Source organism: Lagenorhynchus albirostris, chromosome 7, assembly GCF_949774975.1.
Source record: "Lagenorhynchus albirostris chromosome 7, mLagAlb1.1, whole genome shotgun sequence".
Classification (NCBI taxonomy): Eukaryota; Metazoa; Chordata; class Mammalia; order Artiodactyla; family Delphinidae; genus Lagenorhynchus; species Lagenorhynchus albirostris.
In genome coordinates, this window is record NC_083101.1 from 2,624,111 (window position 1) to 2,648,888 (window position 24,778).

The 24,778-nt window shown below is 62.2% G+C and overlaps 1 protein-coding gene across 3 annotated transcripts in view; it reads right to left on the reverse strand.

Annotated features, from left to right (window-relative positions):
• VAV2 (vav guanine nucleotide exchange factor 2) overlaps window positions 1–24,778 on the reverse strand; it is a 176,850-nt gene that overhangs the window by 54,904 nt on the left and 97,168 nt on the right. For all 3 annotated transcript variants that reach the window (XM_060153935.1, XM_060153933.1, XM_060153934.1), the window contains exon 4: window positions 5,559–5,627. In XM_060153935.1, coding sequence (XP_060009918.1) covers window positions 5,559–5,627 — 69 coding nt within the window. The remainder of the gene's footprint in view (window positions 1–5,558; window positions 5,628–24,778) is intronic.

A 24,778-nucleotide genomic window follows, 5' to 3' on the forward strand; every position in this document is an offset into this window, starting at 1 on the left:
TCAAACTCGTCCCCTTGGAGAAGCAATCCTTTGGGAGCAACACGAGACGCCCCCAAACCCAGCGACCCGTCCAGGCCTCGCACTTGGGTGTCCCCCACACATGCAGGTCTCCCGCTGGACACTGAACTTTCACACGAGGCGGCATGAACGTAAGGGAACTTCCTTTGTGGCTGGGAGCAGCGGGCGGGCAAGGTCACCGGGTGGGGTGGGCGTAGGCTCTCCTCAGCTGAGGGTCACAGTCGGGCGGAGCGACAGCTGCCCGTCCCCTGGAGTAGGGGGCCGGCAGGAGGGGCGTGGCCTCCGCCCTCCCAGCAAGCGGCCCCCACCCCCGGACCTGTGCACGCCCACCTCACTCCCCAGGGACCAGGAAGCCCAGCTCCAGGAAGATGCCCCAAAGCCCCTTGAAAGCGGCTTCGACTCGGGGAAACTCCTACATTTTATGCGTCTTAAAAAATTACCCCGACGATGCTAACACGACGCCTTTAAAGCTGCGAAGTCATCTTATGATGTAGCAAAGCGCGCAGCTATACATCTACGGATAAATTATATTCCCTGCCGCGTCGCGACCGCATTTGTTTAAGCCTGAGAATCACTTCAATTCCGAGGAAAGCGAAACCGGTGTCAAGGAGCGGCCTCCCCGATCGTGAAACCGTGGCTCCGTCAAGCTCGAGGTGCCCCACGTAGCATCTGAGCCGGTGCTTTCACTCCAGAGACGGGGGAAGTGAGCCCCGAGAAGGATCGAATGGGCCCAGAGAAAGACAGAAAGCCACCGTGTGCGGCCGAGACGGACGCGCCCCTGCTGTTCCTCGGCCTGCGTGATGCTCTCTCTCCAGCCGGCAAGGATAACCTTGAGGTGCCCCCTCCACGCCGGGCGCCCCCCAGCACTGAAGCACACCCAGCTGGGGGGTCTCTGCAGGCCTTCTGATGCAGGCCGCGCCTTCCTGGGTATGAGGAGGGTGGTCCTTCCCAGCACGTCCCAGGGTGCTTCGACGATTGCGCTTTCTTGCAAACACCTTGCGGTGTCTCAAACCTGCCACACCTCCCCGGGGCGGGCCTTGGCAAGGCTGCTCCTTCCACTGGGACGCCAGCCCCACCCTTCAGCCGATTCCCACTTGGGCTCCAAGACTCAGGGGTCACCTCTTCTGAGAAGGCTTCCCTGATTTCTGAGCTGGCATTCACCCGGCCCCACTCTGGACTCCCGTGGTGAGCTGTCTCACGAGGGTCGTTTTTCTGTGTGCAAATCTGGCTCCCAGCCCCTGTGTGGGGGGCTCCCCCAGTGCAGATTCCTAAACCCTGGCCCACCCAGGAGTCGGGCAGGTATGAGAAGGTAGGGGGGCAGCTCCAGGTTCCCGGGAGCACCTGGAAGGAAGCAAGGGGTAGCTGGAGGGACAAGCCATTAGGCAAATGCAAGGTACTAATCGTCAGGGCAGTTTAAAAAGAGGCCTCTCATGTGGGGCTCAGTTTGCTTGATGAAGCGTTTTTTAAGTGGCGCTATTTTGTGTTAATTTTTTCAACCAGCTGCTCTATTATCTGATTATACATTATTCAAGGATCTCAAAAGTGAGCTCAGAGCGCTAGAGAGCATCATCTTAGTTCAGCATCGTCCATTCAAAGGCAGGGGACTCTGCGCTCGTCCCCGGAATGCTGCTCCGAGACCCGGGCTGCCCACGTGGGGCCCCTAAGCCTCACGTGGCTGCGCGCTCGCAAACGTGGCCAGTGGACGGACCCGGCTCCCATTCTGCACGAGAATGTCAGCTACTTCATTAATGATCACGTGTTGAACCAGATGATACACTGGGTTCAGTAAAAATACATTCTTAAAATTCACTTCACCTGTTTCTTTTTTCTCTTTCTGGTGCAGCTACTAGAAAATGAACAATCGCACAGGCGGCTCATGTATGATTTCTCCTGGACGGCGCTGCCATGGCCATTTGGAAACCGGAGACAAAGGCCACGTCCTTGGTAGACCGGGAGGATGGGAACCGCTTCCCCTGCCTGGGCGCTCAGGGTGTGCCCGCTGGGCGCTGTGCTACCGCAGTGTAGCTGACAGCCGACACCGCGTGTTACACACAGGGGAGCCGGGGCGCAGAGACTGGGTGACCTGCCAAAGCCCACGTGGTAGGACATGCCAGGGCCGAGGCCCCAGGTCTGCCCAGAGACGCCCTTGGCTGCTTTGGGAACAAGGCAGAGGCTCCTGTGCAGCCCGGTCGGTGCCCCTGCTTTAGGTGGGTGGAAGGGGGCTCTCAGTGTGGAGTGGCGTCTCAGGGGCTGAGGCTGCAGGGCCCTCAATGACCCGCCAGGGTGACACTGGGGGGCTCTGAAGACACGCCTGGTAGGAACGGCGCCTCTAGCGAGGATTCTGAGGGGCCCACGCGGGAGAGCCACATCTCTCCTCCAGCAATGCCCACACTCGCCCCTCGCAACCCAGCACGCTCCCCACTCCCCACTCCCGCTGCCCATTTCCAGAAAGTGCACAGTAACCAGCTGGTGGCTGAACAAATCCATGACTGATCGACTGACTGAACGGAGAAGGCGTTCTCGGGGCCACGCACAGCTGGCGGTCCCCCACTGGTACCCAGACCCCCCACCAGGCTCGCCTTTCCCCAAACAGCTGCGGAGCGTCGAGGGGCCCCTTAGAAACGCGAGGTGATCATCCTTTCTGACACCTGGCCAGAGCCCAAAGGAAAGAATTAGCCGGTTCTGCTCGAAACGTCACTCCCCGGCTCCCTGGCGCTGCCTGGCTTCAGATCCGGGCCAGTGCCCCGTTCCCTGCCCCGGGGAGGCCAGGGAAGAAATGACATTTCTGTTTGTGTCTTGTAAACTGCCATGATGGATAAATATGAATCCCAGGTCCGCAGAGACAGGACGCTAGGAAATCTTGATTTTCAGTAAAAGGAGAAGGGGGAGAAAAGCATGAAAAATTTATTAACCTGGAGCCTCTGGGACGAAACCGCAACTTCAAGACTCAAATTCATTCCCCTCCCCTATTAATGTATGATTTACGTTTGCAATAACTGCAGCCATGAGGAACTCATTGGATTAAGGAGGCTCTCTCTTAATGTCATGGAATAATATTATTGAACTGTGTGCAAAGCCGCACATCCCCCAGGCTGGCTTCTCCGTGCGAGAGGAATTCCATCCTGTGAGAGGTCAGACACAGGCAGAATAGACCGAGAAAGGGGAAAATGGGCACCCGGGCTCGCTGGCCAACTCACCGCCCAGGAATCCTCCAAACTGAACGTGAAAGAGCCATTGGGACGGGCTAAGCGGGGGGCCTGGCTGGTACAGAGGAAGCCGCACGAGGGCGCCGTGGGCCCCATCATCCTGGAACCCTCAGCCTCTGCTGACCCCTCGTGCATGTCTCGGGAGGGCAGAGACCCCCAGCCTCCGCTTGGGGGTGACTCGGGAGAAATGGCAGATCAGGTCCCGGCACTCAGCACTGGGCAAGGGGCTCCCCGGGCCCTGGGGGGGGGCACTGACTTTGCACGGTGGGGAGGTGAGGGTACAGGCTCGGGGTAAGACGGCAGCTCTGCCGCTCCCTCGCTGAGTGACGTGGGCCAGTAGCTGCCGTCCCGAGGCCTCAGTTTCCTTATCTGTAAAGCGGGGGCCCCCCTAGAACACCCCTCACGAGGAGACTGTGGGGCGGAGTGGGGCACAGAAGGGGATGAGCATTATCGCTTGGGATGCGCTGTTAGGCCGCGGCGCGGGGCGCCAGCTGCTGGGGGGCGGCGACATGGAGATGCAGGGACTGACCTCGGGAGCCTCGCGGTCTATCACAGCGCGCCCCACAAACACCCCAAAGGCCACACAGGGTGTGGGTGCTCTGTGATGCGTGGGGTGTGAGTGAGGATGCTGGCTGGGCGGGCGGATGGACGGAGGGTGAGAGGCTTCCCAAAGTGGGGGGCGCTTAGGCCCGGACTTGGCAGACAGGGAGAGGCTCTCCACGGCGGAAAATGCCAGGAGGGCGGGCGGGAAGCAGCCCCAGCGCGGAGCTCAGCCAGCAAGGGGGCTGCAGACGGGGGGGGACCCCTGGGGGCCTCCCTCCGGCCGTGCCTCTCTGAGCCTCGGCTTCCTCACCCCTTACGGGGGGTGGGGGAAGGTGGGCAGCCACTCATGCAGCCCCGCGCCTCGGGAGGCCCCGTGGGTTGGAGTGCACCTTTCTCGAAATTTTCCAGGTCCCCCTCTGATTCCTGGGACCGGGCAGTAGCACCCAGGTAGGGAGCCCCAGGCCCTGGTTGGGACTCGTGTGGACCCTGGGCCCCATTTGCCCCCTCAGGGTGCTCTCCACCCTCGGACCCACATGGGGTCGACCAGGTGTCCCGAGGATCGCCACCATTCACACTGGGGTCAGCCCAGTTTCCGGAAGATGGGCTGGTGGCAGCTATGCCCACTGGCCAGTGAGTGTTTCACTCACAGATCACATAATGTTGGGCCGCCAGCTTGCTGCCCACAGGCTGATTCTTCAATGACTCCAATTATTTAAATGGACAGAGATCCTGCAAAGAATATCCCATATCCTAGAAGCAGCCTGGACGGGGGCGTGGAACAAGCCGGGGGCTTTGAACAGTGAGTGCCCAGCAAATCCCGGCTCTTACTCTGATTATGATTCTTATTCCCAGTCTGTGCTGTAAGACGAAGGAGAGAGAGGCCACGAGTCTTCCCAGAAGGAACGGCCGTTTATCCGGGAACAAAGACAGGAAAGAGGCCCCCAGGGGCAGGAATCCGGGGAAGAGGGTCGTGGGCCTGCCAGGTCAGGAGCCACGTGGGACAACCCCACGGCCTGGGCAAGCCCATCATCTCCCGGGCCTCGGTCCCCCCCCTGCAGGATAGGGCGGCCCTGCCAGCTCCACGCCGCCGCCCCTTCTCCGAGCAGCAGGCCACGTGACCCCACCCCCGGCCACAGCTGACCACACAGAACCCAACCATCTCTTCTGGAAGAGCCGCCGCCCAGGGATTCCTGCCAGTCCCTGGGGGGCTCCAGGACCATAAGGTGAAACGGCCGGGGAGGGGCAGCTGGACCCAGGCTGCATGAGATGGTGCAAGAAATCCTCGGAGAGAGGAATTGGGGGGACCCGGGGCAGGCAAAGACGGGGCCTTGGGAGAAGGGGAGACGCCCCAGTGGCTTCAGGTGGCCTGGCCTTGGCCCAGCCCCAGCCCGTGTCAGGCCACGAGACAACCCGGAATCACCATCTGCCTTTGCCTGTAACCTGTGCTCCAGGGGCCCCAGCTTCCGGAAACGCCAGCTCTCTCCCATCCGCAGCACAGCCTCCAAGGGCCGAGCTAGGACACCTCCCCAGCCCCACTGCAGCTTCGATAGAGAAGCCCGGCAAAAGCCAGCCCTCGTCACGCCTGAGCCTGGGGAGGAGGGAGCAGCCACGTCACCAGCAGCCACGCTGGGAGCCTCCTGGAATGTGGGGTGAAGAACCGCGCATGCTTCCGGCAGGGGAGCCACACCACCCCCCCCGTGGGGACAGCCCGTGCAGACGGCCGAGACCAGCGCCCGTCGAGGGGGCCCGCGTGAAGCCCCGCTCCCCACCCTCCCCCGCCTGCCTCCTTACTCTGCCAGTTCCTCCAGGCTGCGGTAGACGTCATCGTCATTCTCCGCGGTCTCCTCCGAGGGGAAGGGCCTGTGGGAGAGGAGACGTCAGGGGAGTGAGCAGGTCTCAGTGGCACCGCCGCCCTGGCCGGGCCCCCAGCCTGTGGTCCACCACGGGACCCCCGGAGCGAGCGCAGGAGCAGGCGGGCTTCTGTCCGCTCCCTCGTGGAAGGAAACAGGGTGCACATTATGTGGCTGTGTGACGCAGGACCACCCAGATGGACGTGCCTAGAATGAGGACCCCACGCCCAGCTCGGCCCCGGACACCGGAAGTCGGTCCCTCTGTCCAGGTCCCGGCATCCCTGTTGGCAAACGAGGGAAGCGGGTCAGGGACAGCAGGAAGCTTCCGTCCGCGCAACTATCCTGCTTCCACACGCCAGGGGGACCCCAGACACGGGGATGTGGGCTCCCCTGGGCATCCTCGGCGGGGAGCACGGGAACCTGTCTTTAGGAGACAGAGAGGGTGGGCCGTGAGCCCCAAACTTATCTGGACTTGAGACCCTTATTTTCCATGAAAATCTCCCAGTTCTGTATTGGGGGGATGCCCAGGGTCCCCGCAAACTCTGTCACCCCGAAGACGCATCTGGGAGGAGGAAGAGAAGGGCCCAGGAGTCAGAAAGCTTCCCGCTGGTGTGGGGAGGGCGGCATGGCAGGGGCGTCACCTGCAGACGGGCGTCTACCTCGGCAGCTCAGAATCCGTGGGAGGGGAACTCACGGGGAGGAAAAGGGGGCTCCCTGGAAACGCAGGGTCTCGGGCCGCACCTGTCACTACTGCAAAGTGAACCTGGGCCTGACTCCTGGGAAAGGGGGTGGAGCCAGCCCACGCTGCCCAGGTGCTGGGGGCCGGCCAGTACAGGTGAGGAGTGTTAGGGCGTGAGATGCAGGTGACACAGGTCTGGGCGCAGCCGGGCTCACGGGAAGGAATGCAGGCGCGGCACCGGCCCCAGCCCCGCCTGCACGTGGCACGTGCTCGCGGGGAGGGTGGGTGAGCCCACCGGCTCTGTCACCCCGAACTGGGGTCTCATCTGGAGACTGACATGAGATCCCAGTTCACGAAGTGGAGGAAAGGGGAAGGTCCGCAAGCGGAACAGCGCATTCTGGGTAAAGAAGCGATTGGGGTGGAAATGGGAAGGGCACACTGTCGGCACCATACCCACACCTGGCCCCCCCATGCCCACCACCAGCACAGGGAGCCCATGCAGCAGCCCTTCAAGGAAACGGGCTTCCGACACACTCTCCGGGGCTCCCCGGGGTGCCCTGCACACCCACGTGCAAGCGCCCACTCCTGCCTCTCCCGCAGGGACCTGCAGACGGGTGCATGGTCCCCACGCCGGGCACAGAGCCCAGCCTCCAGGAGGACGGGGCCGGAGGGGAGTGAATGCTGCCAGGAGGAGGGAGCTGCCAGCTCGTTCGAAAGCAATGGGCCCAAATTAACCACCTCCATGGAGACGAAAACGCCCCTTTGGGTGAAACGAGCATCTCCCCATCTCCCAGGGCACGGGTTCTGGTAGGAAGTCCTACCAGACTTAACGATCTCACAGGAGACCCGGCTGGCAGCCTCCTTGCTGTGGGTCAGGCTGACGTGCTCAGCAGGGCAGTCCAGTGGGGATGGACGCCTGGACCCTGTAGCTTCCACTACCACTCGGGGCCTGTGCTCCATGGGGTGGGGTCCTGCGGAGCCCACTGAGCCAGCAGCTGGAGGCCTGGGTCCTGCCCAGCTCTGTCACAGCGTTGCATGGCTCTGGGTTGCATGGCCCTGGGTCTGAGGTCCCAAGGCAGACCCACCAGACCAGGGGTCCCTATCACCTGCGGCTTCATGGCGGTAGCTCATGGCATAGCCCAGCCTGACCTCTCTGTGGTGGGCTCCCCCTCCTCCCTGTGGCTCTCCCCCCCTTCCTCGCATCACCACGACAATGGCATCCCCCACTGGGCATCATGTGGCAAGAAGGAAGGAGGACAGATGTGTGTCTTCGGGTCACAGGGAGAGCTGCAAGCCATCAAGACGCCCTGGCCCTCGGCAGACGAGGGACCCTCACTGACCAGCCACGGTTCCAGCCAGGAAACCACTCCCACGATACAGGAGAACCGGAAGCCGACCCAGATCCCACGTGGTTGACGGGGTGCTGGAACCGAGCTCTGGTTTCTTCAAAGTCAGTCGAACGTCAGTCACCCCGACTGCCGAAGGTTCCGGCCCCCACCCTACTGATCACAGGAAATCTCAGGCCAGGCTGAGACGTGACTGCAGGACCCAGAAGTGGAGCGTTCCCCCAAAACCACTCCCTGACCAGCTTTCCACCAGCTTGACCACTCTCTCAGCCTGGGTCCACTTCCGCCTAGCACGGTGCCTGACATTAGAGAGGCATGGATGGACGGACGGATGGATGGATGGATGGATGGATGGATGGATGGATGGAGAGACAGACAGATGGGTGGGTGGGTGGATGAATGGTTGGATAGATGGATGGACAGATGGACAGACGGATGGACAGATGGATGGATGGGTGGGTGGGAGAACAGGTGGGTGGGAGAGGGATGGGATTTGTGGGTTGATGGACAGATGAATGAGTGAGTGGGTGGGGGCATGGGGGTGGAAGGATGGATGGGTGGCCAGGAGGACAGGTTCGGGGGGGTGGACTCGTTGGGGAATGGATGGGCGCACAGATAAATGGATCGTAGATATTCTCAAGCTGTTCTCAAGCTATTCCAAAACAACAAGTGGCAGCCTCCAGTTAGATACAGGGAAGCATCTTCCAGAAGCGCTCATGAGAATCCACGCAGAGGTACCCGAGTCAGCCCTGAGCTGTGACTTCACGGCCCTGACCCTGACTTAACCCCGAGGAGACGTTTGCACAGAGGGCGTTTCTGGGGCCACGTTCCAGCTGTAACTTCAAGCCCGAGAGGGGCTGGAGCAGGTGTGACCCTCGGGTCACTTGCCACAAGGCCTGGCTCCACCCTCCCGTCTCAGGCACCCGCTGATCATCCAGACCCCACCGCGCAGCATCTGCCACCCCCGCCATCAATGCCCCCCCTCCCCGGCTAGACCAGAGATCCAGACGTTCATGGTGGAGCTCATTTGTTCTTGAAGAGGAGGGGATGAGAGTCAAGTATGCAGAACGGCACAGAAACGCCCGTGGGCCAGACACCAGAGTGAGGCCATCCGGGTCCTCAGGGCGGGGGGGCCGGGGGTCAGGGCGGGGCTGGGTTCCTCTTATCCCATCAGACCCTTCCTGAGGACGCATTTCCTCGTGCTCCGCTTCTGGGAAGCCAAGTTTCCCACTCGCACCACTGAGGGAATTACAGGGATGCCCAAGCCGGAAGCAGAAAAGCTGCCACGTGCCAAGAAATCCCCAACAGAGTCCATGCGTCAGGCTGCGTCAAATCCACCCCAGCACCCCGTCCTCCCGGGGGGGGCGGGGGGCAGGGATGAGAGGCTCAAGCCACTGCTTCAAGGTCCCACCAAATTACGCCTCCCACCCTGAGGTCAACGTGAGCATCCGGCCGCTTGGCCGGCATGGCCGTGTGTGGGCAGGACAGTGACAGTGCCAGAGGCTAGGGGCGTCCCCCGCTAGAGGAAGAAGCCCCCAACACGGCACCCTAAGGGAGTGGCTGGGCCCAACCCCTCGAACAAAGAGCAGAGGGGGGCACATTCTTACGCCAAACCACGCCTTGCTCTCCGTCCCCCATCCATTGGGTGGTCCCTGGACACCTGCCCTGAGCTGGGCTTGGGGGCTGCCACTGTCACTGCTTCAGGGAAAGGCGCAGCCTGAACGCAGCTCTGGGATCAATAATCAGCCTCTGGTCCTTGTCTGCGGGGCTTCTTTGAGAATCTGCTGTAAAACCATGGCCTCTGAAAAGTGCCCGCGTGCGTAGCTGTGCGTACGGCCGCGTGGGGACAGGACACGTGGTCGGGAAGGGGGCAGACCCGATGCTCCGGGGTCATGGCATGAAGGTGGCGGACACAGGTGCACGCCAGCCGGGACCCAGGAGCAGTCGGATGGGGACACTGGAAGACCCTGCACGGCGGGCAGCAGGCCCGATTTATAGGACAAGAAACCCAGGAGCCAACGAGAGGACCCCTTGGGAGGAGGCGCCAGGTCCCCGGGTTCTGTGTGTTGGGGGAGAACTCGTCCAGCTTCACCTCTTCCCATGCTGTGCTGAGGGACTCGGGGCCTGGACACAGGGTTCCAGGGCAGTGCAGCCCACTTGTCGGCACTGATTTACTATTTTTCCAGGCAGCAGCCTGATTTTCATGCGCTTCAAACCCAGCTCCGGTGCAGCACTCAGTGTGCCGACCCCTCCTGCTATCTGGCAGCGGCCTCCCCTGCGTTATCCAATCCAACCCAGGGCTCCACCAGGCGGGGCTATGTGGTGGCTCCCGGGCCTGCTTCCCTGGGGGTCCCTCCACCCCAGACCAGGGAGCCCCAGGCACACAGCAGGTGCACATCTCATGACTGTGCTGTCTGCAGACGGCCCGCCAGGACAGAGAACGTTGCTACCTAGAGCCATTGCTCTACACCCTGGCAAGAAGCCAAAAGAGAGACCCCCCACTGCCACTGTCACCTTCCTTTTCAGGGAGACCTTGTGGAGGGAACTAAGAACCAGGCTTCGGCAGGTAATAGATCTGGGTTCCAATCCTGGCTCTGCTGCAGACTCGCTGTGTGACCCTGAGCAGGAAACTCTCCCTCTCTGAACCTCAGTCTCCCCAACTGTAGAATGGGGGCAGTAGTCATTGTTAAGATTAAATGAGATAACACACGAAAGCCTCTCAGCCCACGTCCTTGCTCCCAGCAAGTGTGACAGCCTGAGTCACTTTCCCTCCCCTTCTCGGGGGCTCATCCCAGGAGTCCACTTCCAAGTCCAGGGCCTCCGACTCAGGCAGTCCCCACTGTCCCCACGGCCTTCTGAGCAGCAGCCCCAGTGGGCCCACCCCGGGTTTCCGTGACAATTAGGAAATGCCCCTCACCCAGGTGCCTCCAGCCCTGCCCCAGGCCCGTGGGGTCAGCACCACCACGGGGTCCTCCAGCGCACGCTGCTGAGGTCGTTCTCCCCGGGGGCCTGGAAGAAGAACGGCATATCCAAACAAACGCTCATATTCGGGAGGTAAGAAAGCTTTGGGCCCGACCACCGAGCGCCACGCAGAGAATCTAGGACGCAGGGTTTATTTTTCCACGCTTCAGATGAAAGCGACCCGGGCCCAAGACGGCTCTTCACTTCTCCATCCTTCACTTGGCGTGTGTAGGGAAGAAAATGGAAATTCAACTCACAGAAAAGCGCTCCCTGCAAAGTGACCTCCCAGGTCCGTGCTCGCCAGCAGCATCACAGAGGAGCCCCATCGGCAGACGCCCCTGGTCCACCTTGGCCGGCCCGGGGTGTCCGAGAGAAGGGGCAGAGCCTTGGGTTCCCACCCTGGAGGGCGAGACCAGCTCATGGTCCCCAGAGAGCAGACTCTCGGCCTCAGAGGGCACCTGTCCTGCAGGGGTGACCACCGCCCAGCTTGCCCCAGACAAGGGAGTTACCAAGGATGCGGGAATTCCAGGGCTAAAACTGGGACGAGCCGGCCGCCCCAGTCGGGCACGTGGCGGACAATGGTGCCCCATTTACGGCGCTGGCGCTACCTGGGAGCCCTCAGAGGTCGCTCCCCCAGTCGGGCAGGACACAGTTTCCGAAAATGGCCTGAGAATTAGGTGCAGTGGGCCTGCGGAAGGCCTGGCACGGGGCCCGGCGCCGGGACACTACTGGGTTCAGCCTCACCTCACCAGGGGTGATGTGGGCCCAAGCAGTTGCTAGGTGAGCAGGAAGAGAGCAGGGTGGGCGGGAGACACCGGGAATACCCGGCCCACGGGGCACTGGGCCACACCCCGCGACGTACCACTTTGCCAGGGAGCCGGCAGCCAGGAAGACTTCAAAGGCACATCAAACCGCAGCCTGAAGGCCCTGGCAGAGGCCCATTTAATTATTCAAAGAGTCACCTGGGTGCCGCCTGCTAATTGGCAGGGAGGCCTTGAAGCACTGGATTTTGCTTATTAAAAACGGCTCTCCAGCTCAACAGCCCGACCGCCCAAACAAGCAAGGGATCATGTCCCTCTCTCCAGCCCACCATGCAGATGGGCCACCGTATCAGGGGCTGCGACGGGCCCCTCCACCCACTCCCACCACGAGGGCCACACAGGGCTAAAGGGCATGGGGACGGCCACAAAGGTATAGACGGCAGGAGGAGGAAAGGGAAACCGGGAGGGCTTCCCGTAGGAGATGCGGGGGAGCTGACCTGGAGAGCAAGGTCTAATTTGAGTTCAGAGCTCCAGCCCTGCGTCAGACAGACGGGGGGCTGGAATGGGCCACACAGCTTCCTGGCCCCTGAGCTGGCCAAGGGACCTGAGTTAACTCACCTGTAAAATGGGTGAGTTAAAAATAAGCCACCTGCTTCACACACAGGCCGTGTAGGAAGCTTCATGACGTGCGGTGTGGCTGTGCCCTCCCACAGGGCCTGGCCCGTAAGGAGGTGAGGTGATGGTCAAGATTTAGGGGCTGGAGGAAGCGGCCTGGGCAGAGGGGATCACACCGGGCACACTCGGGGGTGTGCGGTCTCAGACAGGCTGGGGCAGAGCAGAAGCAGGCTGAAGGGCCAGGTGGGGCAGGAGTCCGATGGGGACCAAGGCGGAGGGAGGGAGTGATGGATGGGCCGGCCCAGGTGCCACCACCAGAACCTTAAGCCCAAGTCAGCACAGAGGTAGGAGGTCTCGAGGTCCCCCTGTGACGTCTGCAGAGGCAGTCGGGGGACGAGGTGCGGCCGCGGCTCCAGGCGACCGGGGGAGACCCAAGTGAACCCCCAGATGCCAGCCAGGCGGTTTCAACCTTTGCTTCCAGAACCCTAGTGAGGCAGAGGGGGACACTGACCTTGGGTCAGGAGAGAATGGTTTGTTTCCCGCCATCCCATTGTCTGAGAGAGGGAGGGGCCTGGAGCTGCTGCTGAGACAGAGGAACGCGGTTTCTCAGCAGCTGCGATGCTCAACAGACTCTTGACTTTCCGGCCCGCTTCTCGGAACGGCTGCAGTTTGGAGCGGAAAGGCCAGTGGATCAGCGGGGCCGAGTCCCCTGCAGCCACTCGGCTGTTTTCCTTTCATGCCACCTGGACCTCTTCCCAGGGGACACCTGCCTGGCCTAGACGGGAAATCCCGGCGGCCTGCCAGGGCCCCGCCCGGATGGAACGCTCTAGAAACGGCCATCGGGGAACGAGAGGCATCACAGAGAGGCCACACAGCCAGCACGGGGGCTTCCCAGAGCCACAGCCCGTACGGCCCGCCCCGCAACAGCCTCTCTTTCCAGCCCAAGGCCCAAGGCCTCTCGCAGCCCCGTTTTCACCAGCAGACTCTGCACAAAAAGTTTCCGCACTGCTCACTCATGCGCCAGGGTCCCTTGGCCGCGCCCAAGCGCAGTCGGGGCCCCAGGGGATGGACCGGGGCAGGCTCGGCTCCAAGGAGGAAGCAGGCCGGGCAGGCGGGTGGCTCTGGCCAAGGCTCCAGAGCCCATCGGCTGCGGGGCAGGGATGGGGCCCCCCACCAGGGCAGCTCTGAGCATGCATGGAAAGCTACACCCTGGAACACCGGGCGGCTACTGGAAACGCTCTTCCCTTTTCTCCTTCTCCACGTCCAAAGCTGTCTGCTCCCCGAAATGCCCCTTCTGGCCCTGTGAGGCCTGTAACAGCAGAGCAGGGCCCCAGCTGCCCCCTGACCCTCCCCCTGCTCCCCGGTCACGGCCCGGCCGCACTGGACACGGTGACAGTGGCCCGTCTGGGTCACATCCGGGCACAGCAGTGAGAGTCAGAAAGAGAAGAACCGGTAGTTGGCTGTGCCAGGTGGGTGTCCAGTCCACACTGCTGGCTCTGGACGGTAAACCCACTGGGACGTGTCAGAAAAGCAGATCTTCCGGGCTTCCCTGGTGGTGCAGCGGTTGAGAATCCGCCTGCCAATGCAGGGGACACGGGTTCGAGCCCTGGGAAGATCCCATATGCCGCGGAGCAACTAAGCCCGTGCGCCACAACTACTGAGCCTGTGCTCTACAGCTCTCGAGCCACGACTACTGAGCCCACATGCCACAACTCCTGAAGGCCGTGCGCCTAGAGCCCGTGCTCCGCAACAAGAGAAGCCACCGCAATGAGAAGCCTGTGCACCGCAACAAAGAGTAGCCCCCGCTCGCCACAACTAGAGGAAGCCCGCGTGCAGCAACGAAGACCCAACGCGGCCAAAAATAAAGAAATTTATGTTTTAAAAAAGCGGATCTTCCTCGTAGATACGTGGAGGCTAGGAGACTAGCTGGGGACCCTCCTCAGGGATCTGGGGGGACCCGGAGCGGGGGTTCTGAGAGACCACCAAGCCGCTGTGTGACCTCAGGCAAGACCCCTCCCCTCTCTGAGCCACGTTCTCCCACCTCCGAGAACAGATGGTGGCTGGGGGGCTGGGGTGTCAGAGCTGGAGGCACTCCTCTCCCCTCCCCCCACTTCCTGCCGGTCTGCTGGGAAGTGAAGGGTCAGCCCCTGGCCCTTCCACCAAGTCCTAAGAAGGCCTCTGCAGGCCCGCAGGGAGGGTCCTTCCCCTTGGTGGGTCCGCCAGGACGGAGAGGGCAAACCTGGGCCTGCCTGCAATCACCCCCGCCTCCCCACACCTCTGGCCGGGGCAGGCATCACTAGTCGATCTCTGTGGCAGAGCTGGGGTGGGTGATGCTCCAGCCGGAAGACTGGTCTGTGGACTCCGGTTAGAGAAGCAGGTCCTCTTCCTGGGGCAGTTCTGGCCAGCCCTCCACCTACTGCCCAGAGGAGGGGACTGTTCCAGGGCAATCGGGCCAAGGCCCTACCGCCGGGCTGAGGGTCTGGGGTGGAGGTAGGAGCACACACACCCTGCTGAAAGGACACAAGTGAAATCTAAGCCCTCCCCCCCAGTTCACAAACGAGGGGTCCAGGAAAGGCCTCTGGATGGGGGTGTCCTCAGGTTTCCCCATCAGTCACGACAGCCCCCCACAAGATGGGGGTTACCGTCTCATCACAAATGAGGACACCAAGGCTCAGAGAGGTAGAGAAAGTTGCCCGAAGAGACCAGCCAGGAAGTGACAGAGCCGGGCTTGGAGCCAGGACTATTCCCAAGAGGGGTCAGAGCAGGGAGGAAACCCAGGCGGGAGCAAGCCTGCGTTCCCCGCCCCTGCCCAGGCGTCCGGCAGCATCTGCGCTGCAGCTCTTGGTCATCCAGAGGGACTGACCTGCCAAGCGGGTGGGTGGGGTGTCACTCCCTGCACCGCCAGCCCCTCCTGTGGCCTATCAGGCTCTCGCTCCCCTCCCCCGAGCCACCATCTCTCCGGCCTGGACACCCACGGCAGCCCCTCACTGGTCCTGGCCTCCACCCTGGAGCCCCTGCAGTCCACACGGGGCCAGCAGTTTCTAGACAAAATCTCAGAGGCCACTGCCTGCTGAAACGACCCCCAGGGCTTCCCCTCACACTCAGAGAGACAAGAGACCCCCCACCCTGCCCACCCCTCCCAACACCATCTTCCTCCCACCCCCGGCCCCTCTCCATCCCACAGGGACACCAAGCACATCCCCTCCCCGCCCCCACCCCCCAGCCCCTCTGCCTGGGCCTCCGATGCCCAGACCTGTCCACACTGGTTCTGCTCACTCCTCGGGGGCCGGCCAGATCGAGGCCACGTCCTCGGAGAGGAGCACTGACCACTGCATCTGAGGGCCTCCGTCCCTCCTTCTGCCGCCGTAGCCTCAGACTCATCCCCCTGGAGCAGGTGCACACGACTGGTGGCGGTGCAGGGCAAGGTGCACGCCAGTGTTTGGGCTGCTCTGGGCTCGTGTGACGGCACGGACAGGACTGCTGCCCCCCCCGTGTCCCGGGGGGCCGGCCTGGCTACTTCAGAGCAGAGGACTGGACTGCAGCCCCTCTGGATGGTGCCAGCCCTGGGTCTGGAGGTGGCCCTGGGCAGGGAGGGCTGGGCTCGGGCCAGCTGTCCAGCTCACCTTGGAGTCTGTAGGGCCGAGGGCCCAGCCAAGCCTCAGGGCCGGGCTCCAGGCCTCGGCGTTAATCAGAACCACTGGTGCCTCACTGCTGCCCTCCCGAGCCGGACGCCCATCCCGTCCAAACCCCCCTCCCGGACTGCCAGTCAGATTCCCAAGCTGGAGAGACGTGCAGGGCCCGTGGGAGCTCAGTGGCAGGGCACCCAGCCTCCTGCAGCCGCCGAGCCCACCGGGGGCGGGGCCAGGACCACGCCTCAGCCGTTGGGCGGCCCCGCGTCCCATCGCATGGTGGAGGGCCGGACCCTCCAGGGCCGAGCAGGGTACAGGCCTGCCCTGGTCTCCCTACCAGTGACCCCAAAGGGAACAGTGAGGCTCAGCTGCCCCCAGGGTCAGCAGGTGAGACCCGAGGCTGGTTTCCCAGCCCCCAGAGGCCAGCTCCGCCAGGACCTGAGGCTGGAAGGGCCCGGAGATGCCCCGGGCAGCGGATCTGTGCCTGGGTCAGTGCTGGGCCCATGCCCCAGGACCGCTGACCCCCAGATGACTCCCACGGGAGTATGGGAGGATGAGGTCCCAGTTCCACCCCAACCGGCTGGGCAACCCTGAGCTAGAGGTGCCCTCTCGGGGTCTCAGCCTCCCCTGCAAAATGGGGTTGAATCCTGATTCCCGGGGTCCAGGTGCGCGTTCTGTGAGCTGACCCGTGGGGAGGGCTCCGCCCCATGTGGGTCGCTGCTGCTACGATGGGGGGGATGGGAAACGGGGGACAGGAGCAGCTCCGGAAAGGCCAACGTGCCTCACAGGACAGAACTGCACACCACGACCTGACCGATCACGTGACGGCCGTGAAAACGGCAATCCCAGGAGTCAGCTCACATCTGGTGACTCTGTAGTAAAGGCCCAAAACAACGGGGGCTACACGAAACTACGCATGAAATATAATAAGACTAATTTTACAGGAGCAACGAGGTGGAAGACCCGAAGTTAAGGATGGTGGTTAACCTTCCTGCTGGGGCCGCCGGGGCCCGGACCCGGGAGAGCAGCGGGTGGGCATACGTTTCCTTCTGCCCTGTGAGCTGGAAGGTTCTAGTTTGGGGGTTGAATGCTGGGCTCATGAGACTTAAAAATAATTAAAAACTAAATAAATGAATCCATAAAAATAAAAGAAGGAAAACCGATAACCACGAGGGAAGAAGCAGGGAACGTTAGGGAAGCCAGACAGACGGTCAATTCCAAGAGTCCCTTCTCTCCTGTCAAAATATCGCCACAAGTTGCCTAAAAATGAGGCATATGGTGGTGGGGACCGGTGGCTGGGACCCGGTGCCTGAGCGTGAAGCCGGAGGTGAGGGAGACACGGCGGGCGGCGGGCAGGCTCAGGTGGCACGGGCTCCCCCACCGAGGGCTGGACGGTGCAGGGGCCCCTCCGAGGCAGCCTGGCGGGGCCGTATCTGAGTTCACTGCACCAGTCCCTAAATGCCTGACCTCAGGCCAGCCCCCCAGGCTCTTGGCCTCAGTCTCCTCATCTCTAGAACGGACACAACAGTCCCTCCTCACAGGGATGGGCAGCAACCGCAGCGGGGCAGGCTGAATTCCGGTCGCTAGACATCCTGGCTTCACCGACGGGGCGGAGGCTGCAGGAGCCAGTGGGTGACTTGCTGGGTCTCCTTCCCCTGCCGCGGTGGCCACTCCGTTCCAGCAGGAGGCCGTCTGTCAGCCTGGCTCTGGGGGCAAGTGGCGTGGAGGGGAACACGGCCGACACACACGTGTCACTGCAGCAAGTCATCGAGACTCGGGGCTGTTTGCTGACACTGAGGAGCCTGGTTCTTCCTGACCACAGCAGCCGCCGGCACGGAGGAGGGGCGCGACAGGAGACCCCCAGTGGGAAGGATGACCCAGGTGACATCGGGGGGACTGTCCCTTTTTTACCAAAGCCCGTCTCCCGACAGTGAGATGAGCGGGACTCAGGCTTACCCGAGCGCTGCTGTCGCACCGTGTAACTGGATGTCCCCAAAGCACCAGGACACCTTTTGCAGATGCTGCTGCACCTCCAGGCGGCAGGTCTGATTCACGGGCTCGGCCGGCCTCCCGCCACGGCGGAGACTTGGGCCGGTCCCCTCCCACCGGCCACAGCTGGGAGCAGAGCTCAGGGCTGCACAGAGCGCAGCGCTGACCTGCTGGCCCCAGAGCTGGGCTTGGGGGGCGGGGGCTGGTGGCTAGCAGGGCCACATCCCCCCATACCGCCGGCCACACCGCGATGTCACATTCTGTTCCAGAGCATTTTTAATGACCTCACATCCCTTCTGCACATGGATAAATCCCACTGCAAAACAGGACAAGATTTCCTTCTCCGTCTCTGAAAGCGAGCGGATAATGTTACACAGCTGCCCAATAAGTGTTTAATGGTGGCATTTGCTGAGAAGGCAACGTTTGATTGTTTTGCCTGTTACAGAGTGAAGCAGTCTTCGCTCCCTAGAGGGAAGGACAAGCCTGGGGAGGGGGGCGGGGCTGGGGCTCCAGTGCCCGAGGACATTCTTACAGCCCCCAACACTGTATGTCATTGGGGACAGGGCACCTGCCAGTGAGGACACCACTGTCCTTGGAGGCCCACCTCCCATCCCTGATAACTGGAGGGGGGCTCTGAATCCCAACCTCCCTGCCAGCCGCTGGCCTCCTCCTCGGCAGTCAGGTCTCAGGCTGGCAAGGGCTGTGCTGGGACCGGGTCGGGGCTCCTGGGGGCCCTTGCTCAGCTTTCAGGAGTTGCAGCTTTGCGCCCCCACGCACCGGGGATGCCAGAGGCTGAGGGACCCCTGCCTGGGCCCCGTCCCAGAGCTCGCCGCCCAGCAAAACCCACATCCCCGGGCTTGAAACAATAGAACTTCGTTCTCTTGGTGCTGGAGGCCCCAAATCCTGAAATCAAGGGGCAGGCAGGGCCACACGAGGCTCTGTGGGGAGCCCTCCGGCCTCTCCCAGCTCCCGGGGGCTCCAGACGGTCCTGGGCTTCGCAGCGTCACTCCAGTCTCTGCCTCCGCCTCCGTCTCCAGGTCCCTCCCCTGTCCCTGGGTCCCTGCTCCGTGTGCCTCTTATAAGGACACCTGTCTTTGGATTTAAGGCCCACGGGGTAGTCAGGATGATCTCATCTCAAGATCTCTAATTTAGTTACATCTGCAAAGACTTTTCCCCAAAGCTCACATTCACAGGTTCGGCGGCATATCTTCTTGGGGCCACCACTCGGCCCAGGACACCTGCCCTCCCGCGGGCTCACCGGGGGCCCCATGGGAAGCCAGGGCTGGGAGGCAGCGTCCTCAGGCCTCGCTTTGAGAACTGTGTTCGGGCCACTCCACACTGGCCCTCGCCCCGGGCTCCTTTTCAGAGAGCAGGAAACAGGCCCAGGGCTGAGAAACCTGCTAAAAACCACACCAGCAGCCCAGACCCGGGTCTCTTAGGCCCTTAACCCCGTGCCTGGGGCCTGGGGTCGCGCTCCGGCTTCTCCCCGCACCCTGCCCTGCACACGGCTGCCTGTGACCGGGGTCCGGTGTCCATCTCCGCACCTGACAGTGACTGGTCCCCCACGTGTCCCAGCACCTGTGCAGGGCTGCTGGCATCCCCAAGCACGGACAGAATGAATGAATGGGCAAAGGAATGAATGAATGAGCAGACGACTCCCTGGGCCCCGTCACCACCTGCTCGGGAAGCTCTCTGGGCCTCAGTTTCCCCGTGTGTAAAAGTGGGGGATGAAGGGCCAGGTGTGGGAGCCGAGGAATCGGAATGGGGAGAGTCACACTCGACCTGCCCCAAGCCTCCCAGCCTCCCAGACAGGTGCGGGCAGATCCCCCATGCAGAGAGGGTCCTTCTCCTGCTCCTGTCCCTCAGCGCTCTGGACCTACTACGTGCCAGGCCCTGTGCTGAGACCGTCACGGCCATCCTGTGAATCCTCACAACAGCCCAGGGAGGGGGCTACCACTCTGACCCCACTTTACCCAGGAGGCCATGGAGGCTGGGGGCGTGCAGAAACTGACCCAGCGCCCCAGCACCGCCCCCAGTCGGCCGGGTCACTTCCTCATCCGCCCTCCACTGCAACACACTGTCAAGGGCCTGCTCCGTGCTGGGGATCACTCTGCCAGCCATTGACCACCTCAGAGCACCACGTGGAGACCAACCGACAGACGTTTACGTGCAAGAGGACAGATGGAGGAAGGGTGGCAGGACGGGGTGTGGACGGAGAAGCGGAAGCACAGATGGGTGCACGGATGAGGGCACAGGTGACGGGCAACTGGAAGAAGGGATGGACAGACGGATGGGTGGATGTGTAAGTGGACTGATGAGGGGTGCAAGGAAGGATGGACGGACGGACAGACAGATGGTGGGTTGGATGGACAGGACAGCCGGGCAGGTGAATGGGAGGGAGCGAGTGAGGGTGGGGGAGGGGAGGGAACAACAATAAAAGTCCATTAGCTCGGCCAGATGCACATGTTCTGTGGGCAAACTGACAGCACGGGCACGTCTAGCCGGCAACGACTGCGACGATCTGGGAGTGCGGCAGAGAGACATTCAGCTGCGCTGTGTCTTTTTAAAGACCCCCGCCCGCGCGGAAGCTCCAGCCGGCTACTCACGCCCCGCCTGCCGGGCTGCACCCCGCTTCTCCTGACCGCCTCCAGCACGGATTACCTCCCCGCTGCCCCGCGGGAAACGGCCAGTTAACTTCTTTTTGAACAAACGTGTCCCCTTCCAGCTCTCGTGCCCACAGCGGTAGCGGCAGAGAGAAGCAGACACAGCGCTCCTTCCAAATTCTGCGCAGGCGTGAGTGACGGGTGAAAGGAAGCGGCCCTCCCGGTGTCTGCGGTGGCGACGGACTCAGGAAGAGCCAACCGGCCACCGTCTGCCACCGTCTGCCAAGCACGTGGCCCACCTCCTCCATGCTGTCCTCCCGACAACCCCACTCACAGATGGGGCCCAGGCTCCGCTGCCGGTGGCAAGCACTCAGGTGTCCAGGGAAGGACGCTGCAGGCCCTGGATGGTGGGGAAGGTTCAGAGGCTCCGTGGTGCCTCCTGGGAGCTCCGTCCCCGTGGCCAGCGTGGACAGGACACGGCCTTGGTGTCGCCAAGGCCAGCGTTGGGTTCTCCCCGCTGCCCCAGGGCTGTCCCCTCCTCCCCGAGCGTGGGTCACTGTCACCAAGTGTGGGGAGAGGGTTCTCGGCAGGAGGTTTAATGCAACAGTAGATTCCTTCCCGGGAGGGGCCCTGCATGGAAGCAGGTGTCACCTTGTTAGGAGAATGCGAAAGGAATTCACACGCTGCGACCACTCTGTTCGCCAGGCGGGGGCCCCACGCTGGCCTCAGCTGCCCCTCCTTACTCTGAGGTGGGTTCTGTGTGAGGACACCTGCGAGGCCAGAGTGGGGGGACAGGCCAGGCGGAGCCCCATCCGCACCCGCTCCCTCGAGCGAGGGCCTGGCCCACACAACATGCACCCCTTTGAGGCATGAAGCACCCCCCCCCCCCAGTGACGGCGGGTCACCAGCCTCGGCTGCCACGTCACAGCAGCTCCGGGGTCCTTGAAACACAGGAAACCAAACTGACCAGGCCTGACTGCCCACCCTCCCCTGCCTGCACGCCCTCCTCCAACACCTCCCAGACAGGAGCTCCCTCCCCACCAGCCTTGCCTCTGCCATGAGGAGCACCCTCCCCTTCTAGAACCTTCTACAGAGCCCCAGGCAGGATCAGGAACACTGCAGGCACCGCTGCCCCAACTGGTGGGATCCCTCCGTTCAGGTGAGAAACACTTGGGAGTAAGACAGGGGCGATGGCGGCACAACACTGAACGTGTGTGAGCTGCCACCGAACCGTGCACTTCAAAGGGACGAAGCTTAGGTGAAGTTTAGTGCAGCTCAATAAAAAGCCAGAGAGCACAAGACAGGGTGGTGGGGCTGGGCTAGGACCAGGGAATCAAAGACGGAGGCTGGTCCCTGCTCCCAGAAGCACTCAGCCCAGTGAGGACCCAGAGCCCAGCCCACCACCCGGACCCAGCGCGGTGTGTGTGCGGACGTCCACGCGCCTAGGGCGCCACGACAGGCCCCCACCCGCTCCTAAGGCTCCTGTCCCATGCCATCTGCATTCACTCCCACTGCTGCTGTCCCAAAGCACCACAGTGGCCCCAAGCGACACGGATTTACTATCTTGCAGTTCCGGAAGGTGAGAAGTCTGCAATGGGTCTTAGGGACTAAAATCAAGGTGTCAGCAAGGCTGGCTCCTTCCGGAGGCTCCAGGGCAGGATCCGTTCCTCTTCCAGCTTCTGAGACGACCCGCGTTCCTTGGCACGTGGCCACATCACTGCAACCTCCTCTGTGTCATCACACCTCCTTCCTCTGACTCTGACCCTCCTGCCGCCCTCTTACAACTACAGATGTAAGTACATCTATAAAAACGCAACCTGCAGAGAACCGTTTCCCTGTCACACAGGGTCCAGGAGTTAGGAGGTGGATGTATCTTTTGGGGGGCCACCTGTCGGCCCACCACCCAGCCAGCAGCCCGTGGGCGTTCAGAGAGTGTCAGGGGCTGCACTAAATCACGCTGCAGTGTACGGGCTCACGGCAACTTTGCACGGCAGGGAGAGCTTTCCCAGCCTACAGAAGAAGAGACAGAGGGTCCAAGAGCGTCCCTGTCTAAGGTCACTCAACAAGCAGGTGGCTGGCAGATGAGGCCTCTGCCGGCGGGGGGCGCCTTGGCTTCACCTTTCAGTTTCAGCCGCAGAGACGGTCTCACCGTCTCCTCCTTCCCAGCCATTCCCAGCCGTGATGATCCCTCAGTCTGGAGGGCCGGCTCTGGCTGCGACAAGGACCCACATCCCCACACGCTGAGCTGGGTGGCTCCCCAGGGATCACCCCCACCGCACACACACATCGCTCCTGATCCCCCAGCCAGCACCAGGGTGCGGCTCTTAGATTAAGTCTCCTATTCATCAGCCTCTGAGAAGCATGATTGGGGCTTTTGTGGAAAATCGTCTCATTATGCACAGAGCAAGCGTTGTGAAAATGATCATTTTTCTAAAGGACCATGTTGGGCTCCTATCCAGCCACGAAAGAAAAGAGGAAGAGATTCGGCAGGGCTGCAGGCTCGGTCTGTGGCTTTTCAAAACAGAAAAGGGTTTGGCTAAAGGAACACCTTCTGCTAATTAACAACACTGTTAAATGCTCTTAAGGGAAGGGAGCACAGTTAGCGTTTTGTGTCAGTGCCGGTGGCTCCCAGAATGGTAAACTGCCCGCGAAGACTCAACCTGTACGGCGCACGAGGAGAGACGACTCAAATACGTCGTGCTACAGGGGCGGTCGGAGCCCGCCTCCCAGGCTCAGGGTGGGTGAGCCGTGTGAAGTGATGGAGGTCCTGTCCCCAGGGGGCTGCGGAGGGAAGGGACCCTGGGAAAGTTCTGGATTGGGGCTCAGACAAGGAGGGAGAAGAAACACAGGGTGGGGATGGGGCACAGGGGAAACCGAGCGATACAGACGAGGAGGAGATGCAGGTGAGCAGGGCAGCTCTTCCTGCAAAGGCTCTGCTCCTCCCGGGAGGTCCTGCCTCTTCCTTTTGTCTGCAAACACCTCCCCCATCCCCTCCCCCATTTCCCCCTCCCCCGTGTGCAGTAAAGGGTTAACTCAGCAGACCTGGGCTGCCCACAACCTGCACATCCAAGAAAGACCAGGCCCTGGTCCCGTGGCTCCCAGCAGGGACCTTTGTGCCCTTGGGATGTCCTGCTGATAAGAGCATCTTTGTCTACCTGGGGGGCCCTGGGAAATGATGGGGTTTATGGGGGGGCCTAGGGCTCCACCGTACCGGCTCGACCTCTGCAGGGGCTGGAGGCTAAGGTCACCCACGTGGGCAGTCAGCCATGTCTACATGACCCACCCCAAACGAGAACCTGGGCACCAAAGCTCAGGGGGGCTTCGCTGGCTGGCAACCCTCACCCATGACATCCACATCGTTCTGGGAGAATGAAGCAGAGAGAGGAGACCTGGAAGACTCGTGCATCGTCTCTCCTGGACGCCAATCTATGTGCCTTTTCCATCTGCTAATTTGTATCTGGTTCCTTTTGCTATAATAAACCAGAATCTTGAGTAGAGCGGCTTTGCTGAGTTCTCTGAGTCCCAGCAAATCGTCAGACCCGAGGGTGGTCTTGGGGGCCCCCGACGCACCCTGTTACGTCACTGCAACAAACTATAGTATGTATTGAGCCCTTCCGTGGGCCAACACGGACCTCGGGATTTACGTGCCGCATCTGAATGAACCCTGATGAGCCCCCTGGGTGAATCCCATGCACCGACTCAGAGAGGGGCTTCCCACACAGGCACACAGCCAACAGGTGCAGGGTTTACAGCCGGGTCCCACCACCTCCGCAGCCCAGATCGCAACCCTCTCTGCTCACCATCGCCCTGGGGCGGCCACCTTCAGGGCTGGGGTCTTCATTCCCCATCCAGGGGGCCACTGTGCCCACACACTGCCCGGGCGGCTCCCGGAATAGGGAGGGGAGAGGGCAGGTTTCCAAGCTCACCTGCCAGCCTCGGAGAGCACCACGGGAGCAGCCTGGGGGGCACCTGGGTCGTGGGGCGGGGGCCCTGGGACCATGCGGGCGGAGAGGTCAGGGGAGATGGGGGGATGGGGGCGAGAAGGCCAGGAGGGAGGGCACCGCCCCGTCCCCCAGGGGCCTCCACGCTGATCAGAGGTCACACGCCCGCTCTCAGGCCCCTCACCACCTTCTAAGCCACCGGCAGACCCTATGGCTGGCTGTCAACCCTCAGGGAAACTGAGGCTCCAGGAGCCTGTAGACAGGGCGGTCCCAGCCTCGGTCACGGGCCTCGGGCACGGCAGGGCACGGCGTGGGGAGCCTGGCACGGTGCTCAGGCCACCGCAGGACCGAGTCCAAGCACAGCCAGCTGGCTCGTCCGCCCCAGGGGCACCGCGGGGCTCCCTGGCAGCAGGCCCCGGTTTGGGAGGACGTTTAATGGATTGAGAGAAAAGCTCACGTCACGTGACAAAGCAGAGAAAATGACTAACTTCTGTGGCAGGACTTCATTCCCGCCTACGTGTGCACGTAGACACGCACACAGGTGGAGAATGTGCTGGAACGGGTAAGAGGCAACCCGGAACACCGCCTGTCGTCCCGGGCTAGTGGGGGAGAGAACGGACGACCGTTTCTGGGAAAA